This window comes from Chiloscyllium plagiosum, unplaced genomic scaffold (assembly GCF_037043375.1).
Source record: "Chiloscyllium plagiosum isolate Xiang-an unplaced genomic scaffold, Cpla_swu_hap1 HiC_scaffold_37, whole genome shotgun sequence".
Taxonomy (NCBI): domain Eukaryota; kingdom Metazoa; phylum Chordata; class Chondrichthyes; order Orectolobiformes; family Hemiscylliidae; genus Chiloscyllium; species Chiloscyllium plagiosum.
In genome coordinates, this window is record NW_028270175.1 from 19,803,026 (window position 1) to 19,820,466 (window position 17,441).

Here is a 17,441-nt window from a genome sequence, read left to right on the forward strand (position 1 = left end):
GCCTGGACGTTCATTGTCAATCATTGTAAACGGATACATTATCCATGGCAATGTCTCTTCTAATCAGACTCCACTTGACAACTAATCAACATTTTCCTCGCATGTGGAAGGAATGTTGGGGTTTTTTTCCCCTTAAATTGATAATCTTGTGAATTGCCCTGATGAGTGCAAGGTAAAAAGGTTTAAGGAAGTGTGTCTTTTTTTTCTAGCAAGATCCAAGTCCTTACTCTAACAGACTTTCCAGCCTTGCTGAGACTGAGTAATAATGTTTAGTCTTATTAGAACTAACATTGTCACAGGAAACAGAGCAATACAGTTTGAAGTATATCAGTTGGAAAATGTCAGCACCTCTCAGTAGTCAATATGGTATCTCTCCCTGTGTCAATGACGTTGAAAGTGCTGTGGTTTCTCTTCTTTTAGGAAAATAGAGTAATTATGATACAGGTGAAGCCATTCAGCCCATTGAGTCCATGTCAGCTCACTGTAGAGCAATCCTGTCAGTTCTATTCCCTGCTCTATCCCAGGACTCTTATAAGTATTTTACTTCCTTCAGTATCCATCCAATGTCCTTTAAAATCATTGAAGAACTCCACTTCCATCCCCTTTGTAGGTAGTGGGTTGCAGGTTATTACCACTAACTAACAGTGTACATGTAAGATCCCCCTGCATCTCTTCTCAAAATCCTAAATTTGTGTCCCCTGGTCCTTATAACATCAGCTACTGGGAACAGTCACCAATTTTTAAACCTTTCCTAAATCTACCTCCATCTAAATCTGCCCTCAATCTGCTTTGGTGAGTAGAAAAAGATAGTAAGATATGCTGATGCAACAGGCCCCCTAGAGTATAAAAGACCTATTGGATTGAATGCCTTATCACTGTGCTGTAGACTCTAGACACAACATGATGTTACTTGGTGAACTCACCTGGACTCGTGCCTCTGTGAGTTTCGTTCTCTGGGCTAACTCCTCTCTGGTGTAGATATCTGGGTAGTGGGTCCTCTCAAAGGCTTTCTCCAACTCCTCCAGCTGCTCTGCAGTAAACGTGGTGCGACTGCGACGTTGCTTTCGTTTCAGTGGGAGATCAGGCTCTGATTCCACGTCCGAGGTCCCGTCATCCAAGCGATTGCCTGTTGAGGAGTAAAAAGGAAAGAGTCAGGATTGTATGGGGTTCAAAGAATGACATAGGCAACTTCTTCCCTGAGGGTGTCTAGGGACCCAACCAAAATAAGATGGACCACAGACAGGGCCAAGGTTAGACTGAGGGACAGTCCAATCTATGGTGTTTCTAATCAGAGATAGATAGATAGATAGATAGATAGATAGATAGATAGATAGATAGATAGATAGATAGATAGAAACTCCTCTTGAAGGCACAGTATGACTATCCTCCCATGACCTCTCATGGAAGGACCAACGTGGGCAATAGTAAAATATCAGGTAATTTCCTTGTAAATCAGGTGTAGTGTCAGGGGAAATTTCACCCCTTCCTTCCCATGCCATGGATACAATACATACTATTTACATGGCACAATATTGATACCATGGCAATGTTTCCTAGTTCCAAAGCAAGTCTGATTGATGTGACAGTAACCAGTGTCTCATGAACAATTGTTACTGAAGCAGTCAAGCTGTTCTGAGCCAAATCTCAATCCCAAGCCACTACCGGACCCAGTCTGACTGATCTAGAGGGAAGGATCCACTGGAAAACAGCGAGGATGAAGGAGCCAGTTTGAGGAATCAAGTACAAATGACCCTGTGTGATTGATCAATGCCCTTGATCCAGTGTAAAGCATCTAGTTTGAACCAACTCTTGCTGTTTCCACAAAAGCCATCCCCTCAATGGAGCCTCACTTTGATCCAATGTGATGGCTGTTGGAAAACACCAGCAGACTATAGGGTGAATCACACGTGAACCAGATCCTGACCTCAGGGTACAAATCTGGAGCATATTCCAGATTGGCAACAGGAAGGGGCTGATGGGGATTGTAGCCTTTACCATTGCCCAGCTGAGATCAGCCAAATTCAATCTGGACTGGACAGTCTGAGTCGAGTGTGGTGCTGGAAAAGCACAGCTCTTTCCTGAAGAAGGGTTTATGCTCGAAACGTCGATTCTCTTGCTCCTCGGATGCTGCCTGACCTGCTGTGCCTTTCCAGCAATACACTCTAGACTCTGATCTCCAGCATCTGCAGTCCTCAGTTTCTCCTACTGGACAGTCTGAATCTGGAATCTTTGAGTACATCAAACCTTCATGGGATTACAATCTAAGTAGAGTTACATCTCATTAAACAGAATCATTAAAATGCTGTCTGTCTCTCTCTCCAACAAATATGTACATTAAGCAATATTTTCTTTCTACAATTCTACAAAGATTAGACTGGTTGAATGAAACCCTGATGGGGTAAATGTCAGATCCAGCCCTTCTCGAATAATGAAGAGTATTTATTAATGTCATGGATTGGTTGCTGTAGGGCTCCTGTGCAGACCAGTCACTGCCTGTTAACATTTCTCAGCCTCACCATCAGGGTGATGCTGGAGGCTTTACCACATCAACAAGTTGTGATGAAGGGTTGTACAGCAATGATGAACCAAGTACACTGAATTCCTCTGATTCTTTCTCCTGAGTGTATCCTCTCTGGACTATGCTGTACCCTGGTGGATTACTGGGGAACACTTGGCCCCTGTAGCTGCCAGTGCTCCTGGTGTGGCAAAGGCAAGTCAATATCAGCAGGTTATTTGACCAAGTGAGGCATCACAACCATCCCACAGGCACATAGAACTCCCCACAGGAGTTTCTGGATAATGATCGAAAGAGGGAACCTTGGCTGATTTTCCCCTCCCTAACCTGGGGGCTCGTCAACTGCTAAACTGACGGAGATCACTAATTAAGAACTGGCAACACATCAAGCCTTCCCATCACCATAATATTATCTGTATAACACATACCCTTCACTTTAACATTGTGATATAACACACACCCCTCACCATAACACACTGATGTACACACTTTACTATAATAATCTGATATAACACACACCCCTCATTGTAGCACACTGATATAACATACACCCTTCACACTAACACACTATGTAATATGCACCCTTCACAGTAGCACACTGATATAACATGCACCCCCAGGATAACACATATAATTTGCACCCCTTACCCTAACACACTGATTTCACACACACCATAACACACGTCCCTCAGTTTAGTACTCTGAAATAGATATACATGCCAAACAGTAACATTGTACTCTATCACACACATTGTAAAATTAAACTTACCAGAAATAACAAATTGAGCATGAATTAAGAGAAAAATGCACATCTCTCACTTGAAGCCTTCCCAATGCGCCTCTCTCTTCCTCCGATTAATTTAAAAGTGCCCACAATGTCAGACTACATTCCCCCAACCAGTTAGAGGCAAGTCCATGAATCCTCTTAGTCTGAAACTCCCTTGTCCTGAAGACCAAATGTGAACTTGCTTCTACAGAACCCGCCACCAGGAGGCGACAGCACCTCCCTGCTCATGTTGATTGTTGCTGCTGATCTGCCCCCGTGTAAACTCGCAATACCCCGCTCTGAGCGGCTACCAGGAGAAATTTGCAAGTTCGGTTCCTGTTCCCCTTTGACATTTCTTCGGAAAACAGCTGGAAGTCGCCAAAGATCAGATCCCTCTGTTACTTGCCAAAGGAAGCGAAATGAAAATTAGAAGCGAGGAGGCAAAGGGGTTAGAGCCTGGAGGATTAGACTAAAATATATAAGCAAAGGGCTTAAAATGTAACCGTCCTTCAAATTCAATTTGAGAGTGGCGAGGAAGCTGTAAACAATGTTTGCAGGTGTGATGTGGTCATTTGTGAGGCTGTGAGAGTGGAAAAATTGCAGCTTTGTGAAGCAGTCTACCATGAACAAATGTGTAAATTAGTGAGTAGAAGTCAAGCAGCCAGGGCACATTCTCCAATAATAAATCCAAACAAGCCCAAGCATCATTAGAGGGATGTCTATGCTGAAGGAGTTTGCTGCGGTTAGGATTAGGGAAAATACATTTCTTGGTAAATTGGGGGGGGGGGGGAGGTAGTGTGCGGAAATTGGGGCCAAGAGACGGAGCGAATCAGCGATCGGCCGTGAAGTTTAATTAAACAAGGTGTTAAGGGATTAGGTGAAACCGGTCATTAAGACCTACTCAGGGGCTACTCAAGAACTGAAAGATGCTGCTTCAGCTTGGAGAGGGAGTTGTGGACGGCTGGAGACATGTGGGTGCATTAATGAAACCAAATTACACAAGAGGCCCCCCCCCGTAACATCATCCCTGAGTCGGGTTTTGTCCTCTCAGGGTGACTGCAAGAAGCTCTGGCCTTCACTTGCTCGCTGTCCCAGGCTCTTCCCCCGCCCCACCCCGAGACAGTGTCTCAGGTTTCACAGCTGGTGCCGTTCCTGAGCTCAGGGGCTCACAAAACCCTGCTCTTGAAGACTTGCATTTATATAGCGCCTTTCCAGACCGCAGGCTGCCCCAGGAGTGCTTCGGAAGGAATTAAGTTTGAAGCCCAGTTGCTATTTCAAAGTAGCCGTCACTTTGTGTACAGCCAGTTTTCACAGTCGCAGTGTGTTAGGGGGCGTTGAGGGATAAACATCCAGTAGAGGGAACACAAAAGCCAAAAAAACTGGAGTTGTGAAAATAAAAAAAGAAACGTGCTGGAGAAACTCAGCAGGTCTCATAAAATCGTTGGGGAGAAAGCCGGTGATAATGTTACAAGCCCAAAATTACTTCCTCAAAACTCCAGATTTCGGAGAAGGGTTACATTGGATTCAAAATATTTACCATGTTTCATAAAAACCGAAAGAACTGCGGATGCTGTAAATCAGAAACAAAAACAGAAATTGCTGGAAATGCTCAGCAGGTCTGGCAGCATCTGAGAAGAGGAATCAGTAATGTTTCGGGTGGCGTGATCCTATGTTTCTCTCTGCACAGATGCTGTCAGACCCACTAAGTCTCTCCTTTTCTACCAGGGGTATCTCCGCTGTACTTTGAAATAGTCCGGAGTGGGGTGCTGGAAAAGCACATCAGGTCAGGCAGCATCCAAGGAGCCCGGCTCTTACCCGAAACGTGGATTCTCCACCTCGGATGCTGCCTGACCTGCTGTGCTTTTCCAGCAACACACTCTGGACTCTGGGCTCCAGCATCTGCAGTCCTCATTTGCTGCTGTACCTTGAAATAGTTCTATCGATATCCATCTGAGATATCAGACAGAGACTCGGTTTGACATCACATCTGAAAGGAAAGACAGAACTTCCAACAGTGGAGTACTCCCTCAGTATCACAGAGGAATATCATCTAGATTTTTATGTTTAAGTCCTCAACTGGGATGCGGACTGACTGCTACCAAATGAGCCACAACTGATCTCAGAGCGTGAGAACACAGTGGTGGAGTTGTGAGGGGGTCAGAGTGGGTGGGGTGGGGCCATGGAATAGCTCAGTGCCATTCTGATCAATGCTTCTCAGTTCAAGGTGCACTCATGAGGTGCTCCTTGAGTGTGAAAAGTTGGATCTCATTGGGCAAAAGAGGCCACAGAGGATGACGGTCTAGATGATGAGAAGCTCTCTGGTTTCAGGTCAGCATCACCGCAGTGGAAACTCACCTTGGGTGGGAGAACAAAACAGATGTCTTCAGATGAGTTACTAGTCCTGCTACTCAATCAAGAGATATCAATAGTTCCATTTCCATGCCAGAACCAGGATTTAGAGACATTGAAGAAAGTTAAACAATAATTTAGTAGATAATGTCAGAACTGAGAGAGTAAGCCCAACAGCAACCAGAGATACCGGCAGGGAAGATTGGACAGTCTCTCAAAACTGCCAGGGTGACCTGATTGAAGTCTTTATGATGGTGAAAGGAGTTGATTGGGTAGACGTGAGGAAGGTGTTTCCACTTGGGGGGTGACACCAGTACTAGAGGCTATAGATAGAATAAATGAAAGAGGAAATTCAGCAGTAACCTGGTTACTGTGATGGTGAGGAGAATATGGAACTTGCTGCAATGTGAAGTAGTTGAGGTGAATCATGTAGACACAGTTATGAGGAAGCTAGAGAAACAGTTAAAGCAGAAAGGATGAAAGATGTTGGGGGGGGCATGAAGTAAGGCTGCAAGAAACGTTTTTGTCGAATGCCCTGCTCACTGTAAATAGCATGTTAATCTATCAACAGAACTAAAAATGAGGCGGTGTTTATAGTATAGCCAATATGATATAGCCCACATGACTGACCCCCCCCCCCCCCCACTGACTTCACACTGCATCCCAGCTCAACAATTTATGTTTCTACTCAGTGACGTTCTGCAGACAGAAAGAGTGAACTGTCACCTTTCATGTACTCTGTATTACCCTGTACCTAACCAGGAAACCCATCACTGTGCTGTAAGTGGGTCAGCTATCTCATTGGTTAGGGATACTTTATCCGGCCTGAACTAGCCGAGTAGTGTTTCCAGTTTTGGATCACTATCCAATCTGTGGAAGTTGGGCTGGAGGGTATCAGTCTCAGCTATGATGCCCTTCATGGTTGAATGCCTGATTAGAACTCACCATCATGTATGTAGAAGAAATTAGAGGGTGACTCGTGTCCTGGGGGAGTGAGGCAGCTTTGGGCATAAAACTGGAGAATAAAAATGGAGAAACCAAGTTGGGGAAAAGGGAGTTAGTATATGCAGAGTGGGCAGATGATGGAGCTGACACCATTACCCTCTCACTCCAGTCTGTACAGCAACAGATGAAATGTCCATCAAACTCAGGCTCTGCTTTCCTTTCACATCTTCAAACCCTTTATCTTTACCAGTGTCTGACCTTACGGCAGGCTCAGAGCTAATGGGGCCTCAGTCAGTCCCTCGCCACATCTGTGAAATCTATTAAAGGCCTTCACTCCATATTCATTGCTGCAGGATACAGCCAGGGGGCCTGGGTAGGAGTGGACAGAAGGAGGTGGATGCAGACAGATAGAGAGAAAGAGAGTGTGGCAGAGGCAGACTGAGGGAAAGAAAGATATAATGAGGGGGACAGGGAGAAAAGAACAGAAACAAATGGACAGAGCCATATAAACAAACAGAAAGTGATAGATACAGACAGACATAGAGGTAAAAATAGGAGACAGAATAAGAAAAAGCGAGACACAGGAGACAGATACAGAGATTCAAAGATAGAGATGCGGATACAGAGAAAAAGGCAACAAGACAGAAGGAGAGAGTGCGAGAAGCAGGTCAGGTACAGAGAGAGGCAGACAAGCAGAAAGTCAGCACAGAGAGGTACATGGACTGGTGTGGAATCTGCAGGCTTTCTTGTTCATTATTTTCTAACTAAAGTTAGTGAGGAAAAAGTGGTGTGTCTGAAAAATTCTGTATTAACCCGGCACACAAACTTGCAGAAACTAACAGCGGACCAAAGTCCTAGTTTTAGACGTAAAAATCACTTCAGAAATCATCGGCATTTTAAAAAAAACCACAAGGAGCAGTATAAATTGTTTTTCTAGTGAAGTGAATGAAAACGCTCGAGTCTTTTATTTTTTGTGTTGATAATAGTTTCTTTTGAAGGATGGGGAATCAGGGCCTTCAACTGAGCAGTTGGACCTCCTCCCTTTTAGCACACAAAAACCTGGCACCATTTGGCTTTTAATAGCTCTTGTCATGTGTGCTGTGTGCACTCTGATTTTTTTGTCTCACCTAGGACAAAACAGAGGCCTGAGGACCCTTTCAGCGCTCTGCGGCCTGCACCTTAGGGGTCCATTAGTGAGTGAATACAGCACTGACAAACCCGTGCAACCCAATGTGATATCTATAAACGCTGACATATTTACTCGATGTGGTGCTCTGTGAAGGAAGGTGCTGGCTGAATATTAAAACATTAAGCAGCAGGGGGTGGGATCACAGGGTCTAAGGCTGTTTGAGGCATAACAAAGGTACCTGCTCTTCAGGCCTAGTGGCTAAGACAGGCTGTCATTATGACTGGCTCCGAGACCCTTTTCACATTTACTGCCTTTCCATTGATTTGTTTTTGCTTTTTATTTGAGGGTCGGGGGAGTTGTCGGTGTGGAGGAGGTTGGGAAATGAATGTTTAAAATGACGCTGTGAAATTTTTCTGCACTGGTAACCAGGCTTAGCTTTTAACCCCTTCTCAGCAGGAGCTTGGTTTGGCAGTTACAGAAGCAGAGCCAGGCATCTCGTTTGGTCAGGGAGTCGGTCTGGATGTACATTGGTGTAAGCAGGTTGGAACTGAAGCAACCTTGCATATCATCACTAACTTTCCTTCCCCTCCAACCCCCTCCCTCACCACCAATGACATAAAGTACCAGCTGCCAAGAATCAAAGGGTTAACAGTTTGCAGCTGAGTCCAGGACAATTCAATGATGGGACTTACACAAGTATTCCAGGGCCCCTTCATCTGCGCCAGAACTTGTTGATTTTAATTTGTTCTGAGTTCCCTTCCCTATCCACCCCACACAACACACACACAGACACAGTGACACACTCAGACATTAATAGACAAACACACACATACATCCAGACAGGCAGAGACAGATACACGCACACACACACACTCACACACAGGTGCATACCATAGACAGACATAAGCAGAGCTTGATGAAGTTATTTATGCTATCTTGGAATTAATGTCTACACTCTTGTCTTGTCACTTTCCTACTTGGGGAAGTGCAGCTGGGAATATTGCATGGAACTTGCAACAAAGAAATGAGGCTTTTCGGCCCATTAAATCAATACTGGTGTTTATGTTCCAGGCAAATCTTCTTCTGCCTTACATCCTCTCAACCCATCAATATATCCTTCTATTCCTTTCTTCTTCATGAATTTATTTAACTTGCTCTTAATTGCATTTTTGGTATTAACCTCAACCACTCCATGAGGTAGTTGTGTAACATTGTGGATAAAGAGGTTTCCCTTGAATTCATGATTTAATTTATAGGTGACTATTTTCCATTTATAGCCCCTTATTCTGGTCTCACCAGCAAGTGGAAATATCTTCTCTTTCTCTAACCTATCAAACTGTTTTATCAAATTAAATACCTCTATCAGATTAACCTTCCACCTTCTTTATTTAGAGCAAAGAGTCCCAACCTGTTCAATATTATCTAATAGATCTAAGCTCTCAGTTTTGGTATCGCTCTAGTAAATCATGTTTTGCACCTTTTCCAGTGCTTCTGTACCCTTTTAATACTATAGAGACCAGAACTGTTCGTAGTAATCAAAGAGTGATCCAACCACAGTTCAAGAAACATTTAACATAACTTTTCTGTTATCAGTTTTATTCTTCTAGAAATGAATCCCACTCACTTATATAATTGACCATTGCATGAAACCTGCACGTTTAATGATGTTTACAATTCTACGAACCTTAAATACCAATGCCCCAAAAAGTAAGCAGAACTTTTAAACGAGCTTGGATAGAATTAAATTTCATCTGCATTGAACCTTGTGTCTGGGTGTGTGTTCAGATATGTGAGTGTCTGCACCCGCAGTCCTTTTGATGATTTACAGATATATTAGATTACTTTACCCATTGGTGCCAGTGCTGAGACACTGGCATTCCCATTCATCTTTTTGTAACCCAGTGTTTTCTTTCTGTGTATCACTATTCCCTGAGCAGACATCAACCTCACTGCTGCTATCCACACCAAATTCCACTCACAGTCCAGACACATTCAATGAGCTGAGAATGTTGTCAACGATCCTGATGGATTTAGCACGGAGATCAAAAATACCAGCGTGCTCAATCTCATTTGGGGCAGTGAGCAGGGCGATGATATCAGTGTCTCTATCTCCTGCAGTGGGGAAGAGAAAATTAACTAGGGTCCTGATCATTATCTTGTGTCCCCACTGGAAACTGTGTATGTGTGTGCATGTAATTGAATGCGTGAGAGTGTGTATATCTGAGATTGAATGTGTGCGTGCATGTGTGTGTAGGGTTGTAATTGAATGCGAGTGTCTGTGTATTTTATTTATTCACAGGATGTGGGCATCCCTGGCCTCGCCAGCATTTATTACCCATCCCTAATTTCTCAGAGGGCAGTTAAATGTCAATCACTTTGCTGTGGGTCTGGAGTCACATGTAGATCAGACCAGATAAGGATGACAGTTACTTTCCCTCAAGGGCATTAGTGAACCAGATGAGTTTTACCTGACAATCATTGATTAGACACCTAATTCCAGATATTTATTGAGTTCAAATTCCATTAGTTGCTATGCCAGGATTTGAACATGGATCCCCAGAACATTATCTGGGTTTCTGGATTCATCGTCTATTGATAATCAATATGTGATTGAATGTATGTGTGTGATGGAATGTGTATGATTCAATATGATTGAATGTGAGTATGTGTGTGTAATTGAATGTGAGTGTGATTGAGTTTGTGTGTGTGGTTGGATGTGTGTAATTGAGTGTGTGTGCGATTGAATATCAGTGTGTACCACTGAGTATGAATGCATCTGTGTGCATGAATTTGAATGTGTGTGTGATCAAAAGTGAGTGTATATGGAGATGCGATAGGTAGACTATTAATCCAGAAACTCCGCTAATGTTCTGGGGACCCTGGTTTGAAATCAATGAAAAATATCTGAAATTAGGAATCCACTGATGACCATGAAACCATTGCTGATTGTTGGAAAAACACATCTGATTCACTAAATGTCAGGGAAGGAAATCTGCCATCCTCATCTGGTCTAGCTTACATGTGATTCCAGACCAACAGCAATGTGGTTGACAATCAATTGCCATCTGAAATCGCCAATCAAACACTCAGTTGTATCAATTGTTAGAAAATCTCAACAAAGAAATGAAACCGGACAAATCACCTGCTATCAACCGAGGCACCAGAAAAGACAACAGCAGAAACTGCCCTGTCAACCCAGCAAAGTCCCCCCACTGATTACCACATACTATCCTCCCTCAGCTGATGAATCAATACTCATCCATGTTGAACAACACTTGGGGGACAAGGGCACAAACCGCACTCCACGTGGGGGATTTCAATGTCCATCAAGACTGACTGAGCTGCTATACTGGGTCTGGGGCGGATGGTGAGGGAACCAACAAGAGGAAAAAAAAACATACTTTGCCTCAACCTTATCAAACTGCCAGCTGCAGATGCATTTTTCCATGACAGTATTGGTAAGAGCGACTACCGCATAGTCCTCATGGAGATGAAGTCCGGCCTTCACATTGAGAATGACCTCTATCGTGCTGTGTGGCACTACCACTATGCTATGTGGGAAAGACTTCAACCAAATCCAGCAAATCAAGACTGGGCACCCATGAGGTGCTGTGGGCCATCAACAGCAATAAAGTTGTACTCCAGCACAATCTGCAACCTCATGGCTTGACATATCTCCCACTCAACCATTACCATCAAGCCATGGGATCAACTCTGGTTCAGTGAGGAGTGCTGGAGGGCATAACTCAATATGAGGTGTCAACATGGTGAAGTTACCAGATGGAACTACTTAAATGCAAAACAGCATAAGCAGCAAGTAGTACATAGAGCTAAGCAAGCAAACTTACAACCATCAGATCAGATTTAAGCCTGCAGCCCTGCCACATCCAGTGGTGAAGGATGGTGGACAATTAAACAAATTACTGGAGGAGGAGGCTTCACCAATATCCCCATCCTCAATGATGGAAGAGCCCAACACATCAGTGCAAAAGATAAGGCTAAAGCATTCACAACAATTCTCAGTCTAAAGCGTCGAGTGGATGATCCTTTGTACAGATTTAATTACAGATTTAAAGACTGGCAATTGTACAGAAGACTTGTATTCCAGAACTTGCCACCCCTGTAGCCAAGCTCTTCCAGTATCATTAAAATACTGGCATCTACCTGACAACATGGAAAAGCGCCAGTTATATCCTATGCACACAAAGCAGGACAAATCCAACCTGGCTAATAACCATGCCTTCAGTCTACTCTCGATCATCAGTAAAGTGATAAAGTGATCAATGGTACTATCAAGCAGCACCTGCTCAGCAACAAGCTGCTCAGTGATGCCCAGTTCGGATGCCACCGGGGCAATTCGCCTCCTGATCTCATTACAACCTTGGTTCAAACATGGTCAAAATAGTTGAATTCTAGAGATGAGGTGGGAGTGACATTCTTTAACATCAGGCCATATTTGACTAAGTGTGGCTTCATTAGGGGGCGGCACGGTGGCTCAGTGGTTAGCACTGCTGCCTCACAGCACCAGGGATCCAGGTTTGATTCCAGCCTTGGGTGACTATTTGTGTGGAGTTTGAACATTCTCCCTGTGTCTGTGTGGGTTTCCTCCAGGTGCTCTGGTTTCCTCCCACAGTCCAAAGATGTGCAGGTCAGGTGAATTGATCATTCTAAATTGCTCATAGTGTTAGGTGCATTAGTCAGAGGGAAATGGGTCTGGGTGGGTTACCCTTTGGAGGGTCGGTGTGGACTTGTTGGGCCAAAGGGTCTGTTTCCACACTGTAGGGAACCTAATCTAATCCAATCTGAGACCAAAACCTATCACTGGGAATCAGGAGACACACTCTCATTGGTTGGAATCATACCTGGCAGATAGGAATATAGTTGTGGTTGTTGGTCAGTCACCTCAGCTCCAGGACATCTCTGAAGGAGTCCTTGGCCCAACCATCTACAGCTGCTTCATCAAAGTCAATCTTCAAATTCAACAAGTTCAGTCTTGGGCTGATATGTGGCAAGTAACATATGTGCCACACAAATGTCAGGCTATGACCATCACCAATAAGAAACAATCTAATCAGTGTCCCTGGAAGTCCAATGGTGTTATCATCACGGAATCCCTCACCATCAAAATCCTTGGGGTTACCATTGACCAGAAATCAAATGGACCACCACATAAACACAGAGCAGGTCAGACTCTAGAAATACTGTGGCAAGTAACTCACCTCCTGACTCCCTAAAGCTTGTGCATTATCAACAAACACAAGTCAGGAGTGTGATGGAATACTCCCCACTTGCCTTTGGATGCATCTCCAACAACACTCCAGCAGCTTGGGACAAAGCAGCCCACCTGATTGGTACCAAATCACCAAGCATCCACTCCCTCCATCACCGACACTCTGTAACAGCAGTGTCTACTATCTATAAGATGCACTACAGAAATTCACCAAAGCATCTTCCAAACCCACAATCACTTCCATGTAGAAGGACAAGAGCGGCAGATACATGGAACACCACAACTTGCAGGTTTCCTTCCAAGCCACTCACTACCCTGACTGGGAAATATATTGCCGTAGCTAAATTCTGGAATTCCTTCCTTAAGAGCATTGTGGATTAACCCACAGCACATGGACTGCAATGGTTTAAGAAAGCAACTCATCACCACCTTCTCGAGGGAAGATGTTGTGCATTTCTGGATGTTCTGCTATTGAGTTCTTTTGTGGTGGTCTCCAATATTTTCCCAGTGACAGATGTCAGGATAAATGGCCTTTACTTTTACTGTTTTTCAGGATTACTATCAGTGTATCCCCTTCAAAAAAAAAGCTTTATTGCCCAAAGTGTGGTGGGAATCTGGAACTCATTGCCTGGAGGTGATGGAGGCAGAAACCCTTAGAACACTTGCAAAGTATTTGGATGTACGCTTGCGATGCCAAGACATGTGGGTGCTGGAAAATGGCATTAGAATAGTTAGGTGGTTGCTTTTGATTAGTGTGGATTCAATGGGCCGAAGGCCCTTTTTCTGTGTTATAGATCATTATGGTTCTATAATTCTAAACTGGGGAGAGGCAATAAATGGTGGCCAGCCAGCAATGTCCACATCCTGTGAATGAATAAAAATAATGTATGATAGAATATGAGTACACATGTAATAGAATGAGTATCTGAGTGATTGTATGTGCATATGTGGATGAGCATGTGTGTGTAATTGAATATGTGTGTGTAAAAAAGGGGTCCATTTGACCGATCGTGTCTCCACCAGCTCCCCAAAGCGTTACCCAGCTAGACCCACTCACCAGCCTTATCTTTGTAGCTCTCTAACTTCATCAGTTTCAAATATGTATCCAGCTCTCTTTTTTGAAACCTCCTATGGAGTGCCCCTCCATCACTCTCACAGGCAGCGCATTCCAAATCCTAACAACTCTCTGATTAAAGAAGTTGCTCCTCATTTCACTCATAGCTCTCTTGGTGATAATCTTGAAATTGTGACCCCTAGTTACTGATATACCGACTAATGGAAACAGAATAATCTTCTTTACCCTGTCAAAATTGTTCATAATTTTGACTACCTCAATAAAGTCACCTCCGAATCTGCTCTGCTTTCAGGAGAATAAACCCAATCACTCTAATCTTTCCTTGTATCTAAAATCCTTCAATCCTCGTATCATTTAGACAATCTTCTTTGAACTCTCTCTAGGGCATTACCATCCTCGCTTGAATAAGGTGCACAGAACTGAACACAATACTCCAACTGTGATCTGACCAATGATTTAATGTGGTGTAGCAACACTGCCTTTATACTCTATGCCTCTATTTATAAACCCAAGGAACCCATAAGTCTTCTTAACAACTGTTTAAACTTGAAAATGTGTTGCTGGAAAAGCGCAGCAGGTCAGGCAGCATCCAAGGAGCAGGAGAATCGACGTTTTGGGCATTAGCCCTTCTTCAGGAATGAGGAAAGTGTGCCAAGCAGGCTAAGATAAAAGGTAGGGAGGAGGGACTTGGGGGAGGGGCGTTGGAAATGCGATAGGTGGAAGGAGGTTACGGTGAGGGTGATAGGCCAGAGTGGGGGTGGGGGCGGAGAGGTCAGGAAGAAGATTGCAGGTTAGTAAGGTGGTGCTGAGTTCGAGGGTTGGGACTGAGACAAGGTGGGGGGAGAGGAAATGAGGAAACTGGAGAAATCTGAGTTCATCTCTTGTGGTTGGAGGGTTCCTAGGCGGAAGATGAGGCGCTCTTCCTCCAGCCGTCGTGTTGCTATGGTCTGGCGATGGAGGAGTCCAAGGACCTGATCACCATGGACGTCCAGTCCCTGTACACCTCCATCCCCCATCACAAAGGACTCAAAGCCCTTCGCTTCTTCCTTTCCCACCGTACCAACCACTACCTTTCCACTGACACCCTCCTTCGACTGACTGAACTGGTCCTCACTCTAAACAACTTCTCTTTCAAATCCTCCCACTTCCTCCAAACCAAAGGAGTAGCCATGGGCACCCACATGGGCCCCAGCTATGCCTGCCTCTTCGTAGGATATGTGGAACAATCCATCTTCCGCAACTACACTGGCACCACGCCCCACCTTTTCCTCCGCTACATCGATGACTGTATCGGCGCTGCCTCGTGCTCCCACGAGGAGGTTGAACAGTTCATCCACTTTACCAACACCTTCCACCCCGACCTCAAATTTACCTGGACCATCTCAGACTCCTCCCTCCCCTTCCTAGATCTCTCCATTTCTATCTCAGACAACCGAATCAACACGGACATTTACTATAAACGGACCGACTCCCACAGCTACCTAGACTACACCTCCTCCCACCCTGCCCCCTGTAAAAACACCATCCCATATTCCCAATTCCTTCGTCTCCGCCGCATCTGCTCCCAGGAGGACCAGTTCCAATATCGAACAACCCAGATGGCCTCCTTCTTCAAAGACCGCAAATTCCCCCCAGACGTGATCGACGATGCCCTCTACCGCATCTCCTCCCCTTCCCGCTCCTCCGCCCTTGAGCCCCGCCCCTCCAATCGCCACCAGGACAGAATCCCACTGTTCCTCACCTACCACCCCACCAACCTCCAGATACATCATATCATCTGTCGTCATTTCCGCCACCTCCAAACTTGCACCCACCATCAGGGATATATTTCCCTCCCCTCCCCTATCAGCGTTCCGAAAAGACCACTCCCTCCGTGACTCCCTTGTCAGGTCCACACCCCCACCAACCCAACCTCCACTCCCAGCACCTTGCCCTGCAACCGCAAGAAATGCAAAACTTGCACCCACACCTCCTCCCTTACTTCCCTCCAAGGACCCAAGGGATCCTTCCATGTCCGCCACAAATTCACCTGCACCTCCATACACATCATTTACTGCATCCGCTGCACCCGATGTGGCCTCCTCTATATTGGGGAGACAGGCCGCCTACTTGCGGAACGTTTCAGAGAACACCTCTGGGACCAACCAACCCAACCACCCCGTGGCTCAGCACTTCAACTCCCCCTCCCACTCCACCAAGGACATGCAGGTCCTTGGACTCCTCCATCACCAGACCATAGCAACACAACGGCTGGAGGAAGAGCGCCTCATCCTCCGCGCAGGAACCCTCCAACCACAAGAGATGAACTCAGATTTCTCCAGTTTCCTCATTTCCCCTCCCCCCACCTTGTCTCAGTCCCAACCCTCGAACTCAGCACCACCTTCCTAACCTGCAATCTTCTTCCTGATCTCTCCGCCCCCACCCCCTCTCTGGCCTATCACCCTCACCTTTACCTCCTTCCACTTATCGCATTTCCAACGCCCCTCCCCAAGTCCCTCCTCCCTACCTTTTATCTTAGCCTGCTTGGCACACTTTCCTCATTCCAGAAGAAGGACTCATGCCCGAAACGTCGATTCTCCTGCTCCTTGGATGCTGCCTAACCTGCTGCGCTTTTCCAGCAACACATTTTCAGCTCTGATCTCCAGCATCTGCAGTCCTCACTTTCTCCTTACAACTGTTTAAACTTGCCTGGCCACCTTCAGAGAAATATGCATGTGAACGCCGCTGTACCATTTAGCTTGTATTGTCCCTCTATGCTTCTTCTACCAAAATGCATTACCTCACATTTCCCTGCATTGAAATTCACCTGCCAGATGTCTGCCCATTTGATCAACTTGTGAATGCCCCTCTGAAGTCACTCAGCATTACCCTCACAATTCATTATTCTCCCTACAAATCTAAATATCTTGCCCACAGCACACATCTCCAAATCGTTTCTACAAATCAGAAAAAGCAGAAGTCCCAACACCAATCCTTAGGGAGCACCATTATCGACATGTCTCCAATCTGAAAAATGCACTTCTATACCTAACCTCTGTTTCCTATCTTTTAGCCAATGTCTAATCCATGCTCGGAGAAAATGAGGACTACAGATGCTGTAAATCAGAGTTGAAAAGTGTTGTGCTGGAACAGCACAGCTGGTCAGGCAGCATCCGAGGAGCAGGAGAATCGATGTTTTGAGCATGAGTTCTTCATCTAATCCATGCTGCGAAGGAACCATTAATCCCAAACATTTCTAATTTGCTAGCCAACCTGCCATGTGGTACTGTATCAAAAGTTTTCTGAAAATCCAAATATAGAACATTCACAGCACTACCCTTATCCACTGCCTGTGTAATCTCACCAAAGAACTCAATTAAATCTGTCAGACATGATCTGCCCTTAACAAAGCCATTTTCCTTATCCCATATTATGGCCTCCATCAGCTTCCCC

At 45.0% G+C, this 17,441-nt stretch overlaps 1 protein-coding gene across 4 annotated transcripts in view; it reads right to left on the reverse strand.

Moving 5' to 3' along the window:
• pax7a (paired box 7a) overlaps window positions 1-17,441 on the reverse strand; it is a 245,814-nt gene that overhangs the window by 157,223 nt on the left and 71,150 nt on the right. For all 4 annotated transcript variants that reach the window (XM_087980431.1, XM_087980434.1, XM_087980432.1 and 1 more), the window contains one exon: window positions 924-1,126. In XM_087980431.1, coding sequence (XP_087836557.1) covers window positions 924-1,126 — 203 coding nt within the window. The remainder of the gene's footprint in view (window positions 1-923; window positions 1,127-17,441) is intronic.